General features: G+C 44.5%; 1 protein-coding gene across 3 annotated transcripts in view; it reads right to left on the bottom strand.

Moving 5' to 3' along the window:
• LOC113821686 (uncharacterized) overlaps window positions 1-2,500 on the bottom strand; it is a 66,596-nt gene that overhangs the window by 1,032 nt on the left and 63,064 nt on the right. For 2 of the 3 annotated variants that reach the window (XM_070113904.1, XM_070113905.1), the window contains one exon: window positions 1-1,043. This exon is cut by the window's left edge and continues 1,032 nt beyond it. In XM_070113904.1, the coding sequence (XP_069970005.1) occupies window positions 560-1,043 (484 nt within the window). In that variant the 3' untranslated portion in view covers window positions 1-559. Of the gene's footprint in view, window positions 1,129-2,500 lie in introns of all 3 variants that reach the window. The other variant, XM_027374202.2, reaches the window with a different exon arrangement.

Below are 2,500 nucleotides of genomic sequence, written 5' to 3'. Positions count from 1 at the left end.
CGATAACAAATTTTATAGCTGAGGTCCTTGTACTGTTCTAGCATTGTCAACAGTGAAGCAGGGCAAACGGGTGACGTTAAATAGTATGCGGAAAATAATTTCTGAAATCAAGTTGCTTTTCATCACCGAGAGATGGAAATGTTTCAGACACAATCGACTCACAACTAATCGACAGCTTCTTGCTCGTTGTATTGTCCATGAGTCCAGAACAACTTTGCTTGCATCAATAAATAAGTTCATAAACACGATCGTCAGGAGAAACGGGCAGCCAGGTCAGCTCAGGGTCTGGAGCCTGTCTCGGATTGGCTCAGACACTACGGGTTTTGTAGCACCACTGTGGACACGTGCGCAGCGTGAAGCAAATTCTTCTTGGAACTTCGGTCCCCTTCGTCCCCTTCAGATATCCTTATGATATGTAATGGGCGATAAATAGCAAAGATATGTGAAGCGGTTCCTGACTTGCTCTTACAGACTACCGACGTTGAGGCGCACTTGCGCGTTTCTGTCTCTCCTGCCGTCACACTTTGGTTGTGTTCATTTGGTGAGTCTCGGAATACCCTTAATACTTCCTGCGGTCGCGGTCGCGCCAGTCGCGGTCGTGGCGTTCATGACGGTCATGGCGGTCGTGGCGGTCAGTGCGGTCGTGGTGGTCATGGTCGTGGCGGTCGGCGCGGTCGTGGTGGTCCCCGTCTCGCCCTCCCTTGTGGCGGTGGCCGTGGTGGTGGTGGTGGTGGCGGCGCTTCTCGGGGCGGGTGTACATGGCGGCCACGTCGTTGACGGTCATTTCGGAGCCGTCGCGGAGGCCCTCGTGGCCCAGGGAGCGCGTGGAGCGGAAGTCGGGCTGGTCCAGGGTCTCCGTGCGGGCGAGGCGCGGGTGGCTCGATTTCTCAAGGTCTCCGCTGCCGCTGCCGCCCTCCCTCAGGTTCTCCCACGCCCTCTTGTAATACTTGTTGAGCCCATGGCCGTCGGAGGAGGAGGAGTCGTAGGAGGAGGCGGTGCCGTCGTCGTTGCGTCGAACATACTTCTTTGGCGTGTGCTGAGTCCTGCGTGAACCAGGGCAAGTATCAGCTCAGAGCGTCACTACACAACGCACGTACGGACTCATGACTCTATTACATTTCACGGGACCTGTAAGTCAGAGTTAGTGGGCGTGTTAGTAGCTATCTACAGGCGAAAGGCGACTGATGCGAGCTCCACCAATGGCTTCACCATTTACTACTATTGTTTACGTCGTGCAAAGCATTCTTTGTAAGTATATACACAAAACACTATTATCATTTATGGGAATTTAAAGCTCAAAGCGTGCAGTTTAAGTGCTCTACATTCTGTTGCATCTTTCAGCAGCGATGCCTGCATTCGCGAACGGAAACAGTTCGTCTCGAGTGGCACCGTCACAGTTACACTGAGGATGTCATGTCTGCGACCCTTGGGCGCTGTCGCTCTCCGTCACGACGACGACTAACTACGCACTGTACAGGTCCCGCTCATCTTCGCTACCGTGCCCGTCACCATACTACTGTCATCATAGAAGCTCTCATGTGTGCAGCTATCTCTTTCAGTTCATAATACACTATCATACTGTGCAGTCTGTTATCAATGCTGAATGCCCGAAGTAAGAAGATTCTAAGGTATTTTTACATTGTGTGTTGTGGTTTTGATATCTTTCTGTGAAATATATTCAGTTACAGCAGCTTCTTTGCAAATACAATTACGAGTGTAATTTGATATAGTTATTGAGTATCTGAATCTCCATTCATTCAGAGATGAGCTGCGATTCATAAAGTATTCATCAATTTTGTAATTTAACTTATCCACTTAAATATATCTATTACAGCACAGTGATTATATATATATATATATATATATATATATATATATATATATATATATATATATATATATATACATATACATATACATATACATATACATACATACATACGCATATATATATATATATATATATATATATATATATATATATATATATATATATATATATATATATATTTATATATATGTATATGACTAAGTTACTAGATGCACTAAGCACTTGCAGACAAACAGACTACATATGCAAAATACAATCTACTATAAAAACTACACAAAAACTACTTTAGCTACATTTCTACAGGTTGCCACTACACATAACATATCACTAACGCAGAAAACGGGAATTGTATGTACATTTCGAGTCATGAGTCCATACGTGATAACATATAAAACACAATATATTGATTGCAGTTTTTAGAGGTATTCACACAGGAAAAAATCACCTTAAAATACAGAGCAGAATATTTGGTAATGTTAGTTAATGCAAGCGGTGGTTATCCTCAGCGGGCATCAAGTAGGGCTAAGTAGCTACCTCCAACGACAGGTTTCGGGTTAATAAGTTTATTCATTAGTGTTGTGTCTTTATTAGGTGAGCTTGTGTTCCCAAAAGGATTTTGGAGTTGGCCCCTGGCAGAGTAAGGCTGTGTGTTCTCCATATACATGCTCT

This window comes from Penaeus vannamei, chromosome 35 (genome assembly GCF_042767895.1).
Source record: "Penaeus vannamei isolate JL-2024 chromosome 35, ASM4276789v1, whole genome shotgun sequence".
Taxonomy (NCBI): domain Eukaryota; kingdom Metazoa; phylum Arthropoda; class Malacostraca; order Decapoda; family Penaeidae; genus Penaeus; species Penaeus vannamei.
The sequence above is the reverse complement of the archived record's forward strand: the minus strand, read 5'-3'. Positions and strand labels throughout refer to the sequence as shown.